We start from the raw sequence: 1913 nt of genomic DNA, 5'->3' as shown, positions 1-1913 counted from the left end.
CATATCCCCAGCGCCTGCATCAAACAGGACACTGCCTCCATCTCATCATCCCACAGTGAGTGGCCCTAGCAAGGCATTTCTGGAAAAGGGTTTCTGGTGTTTTCTGTTATGGAAGTCAGCCCTGCCACCCCGCTCCCGCCCCCCCCCACCCCCCCGTGCTCCCCTGTTTCCCTACATGTAAATGGGGAAGGACACTCTTTGAGTACCATTCACCTGCCTGAGTCGGGCTAGCTGTTTCACGCATTCATCCTCCAGTGATTCCTCCTGGTAAAATTTGCAGGAGATGTAGGATTATTCCCATTTCCTGGATGAGAGACCATGCTCAGAGAGGTTGTCATTTGCCCAAGGTTGCACAGCTCATAAGTGGCAAAGCCAGTGGCAGCCAGAATCAGCATTCTGAGTGTGGGTAGTAAATCGATGGCAGTGGTAGTCCTGGTGCTGGGGGGCCAGCTCCTACCTGTGACTGTGTGAGGCCACAGAGCCAGTGGTCAGGAGCATGGGGCCAGGGCCAGGCTGAATGAGTTCAGGTCAAACTCAGGCTGTGAAATCCACTCTCTGTGGGACCTCTGTGCCTTGATTTCTTCATCCGTAAATGGGAGTGTTTAAAAGAGCCCTTTCCTCCTGGGTTTGTTCTGAGGATTAATCCACATATAGGGCTTAGAGCAGTGCTTGGCCCACATAAGCACTGGGTGTTAGCCATCACTACTTCCAGAGGCACCAACGCTTTGATTCTGGAGGAATACCCCAGCCTCTGAGAGAAGGTTGGAGGAATAACTTTCACTTCAGGTAGTGCTTTAGAGGATCCAGAGGCCCCATCCACCGACTTTCTCATTTAATCTTTATAACTCCCTTGGATAAGGGCAGGGGTGGTTTAATTCCCATGTCACAGATGTGAGCCTGAAGCCCAGCAATATCACGGGACATGACTGGGCCCCTACGGAAACAACTCCTACCAGCCTCTCTCTATATGGCTTCTTATGTGGCAGGACTCGTGCCCAAGAGTGCACACCTGAGCAACCAGACTGGCGCTCAGAGAATTGGGGAGGGCATGAGGCTCATAAAAGAACACCCTGATGCTTTTCCGGTCAGCAGCCTGAGGTGACCTCTAAAAATGGTTCGCTATTCACTTGACCCAGAAAACCCCACAAAATCATGCAAGTCGAGAGGTTCAAATCTTCGTGTTCACCTTAAGAACACTCGTGAAACAGCCCAGGCCATTAAGGGCATGCATATCCGAAAAGCCACCAAGCATCTGAAGGATGTCACTTTTAAGAGGCAACGTGTGCCATTCCGTTGTTACAATGGTGGAGTTGGTAGGTGTGCCCAGGCCAAACAGTGGGGCTGGACGCAGGGTCGGTGGCCCAAAAAGAGTGCTGAATTTTTACTGCACATGCTCAAAAATGCAGAGAGTAATGCTGAACTTAAGGGCTTAGATGTAGATTCTCTGGCCATTGAACATATCCAGGTGAACAAAGCCCCCAAGATGCGGCGCAGGACTTATAGAGCTCATGGTCGGATCAACCCATACATGAGCTCTCCCTGCCACATTGAGATGATCCTTACTGAAAAAGGACAGATTGTTCCTAAACCAGAAGAGGAGGTTGCCCAGAAGAAAAAGATATCCCAGAAGAAATTGAAGAAACAAAAACTTATGGCCTGGGAATAAATGCTACAAAAAATAAATGCAAATAAAAGCAAAAAAAAAAAAAAAAAAGAACACCCTGATTAAGGCTGAGAAGAAGAAAGATGGAGAAGAAACCAGGACATGAGCCCCTGGCCCTTCCAAGCGGACTCCACTGCCAATCTAAGCCATTAATGTCAGGAAGGAAAAACCCAGCTGGTCACAACCAGGGAAGCCGAAAGGAGTGGAGAGCAGTGGATGGGAGCCCTGGTGGCAGGGGAGGAGGTGGGGA

General features: G+C 49.9%; 1 protein-coding gene across 1 annotated transcript; it reads left to right on the top strand.

The window, feature by feature from the left end:
• Positions 1-1076: 1076 nt before the first annotated feature.
• Positions 1077-1682, top strand: LOC103004080 (60S ribosomal protein L17-like). The gene has a single exon (XM_057550621.1). The coding sequence runs from the start codon at positions 1112-1114 to the stop codon at positions 1664-1666; it is 555 nt and encodes a 184-aa protein (XP_057406604.1). The 5' UTR covers positions 1077-1111; the 3' UTR covers positions 1667-1682.
• Positions 1683-1913: the final 231 nt, after the last annotated feature.

The sequence above is a fragment of the Balaenoptera acutorostrata genome, chromosome 1 (genome assembly GCF_949987535.1).
Source record: "Balaenoptera acutorostrata chromosome 1, mBalAcu1.1, whole genome shotgun sequence".
Lineage (NCBI taxonomy): Eukaryota > Metazoa > Chordata > Mammalia > Artiodactyla > Balaenopteridae > Balaenoptera > Balaenoptera acutorostrata.
This window is presented reverse-complemented; position numbering and strand designations above follow the sequence as displayed.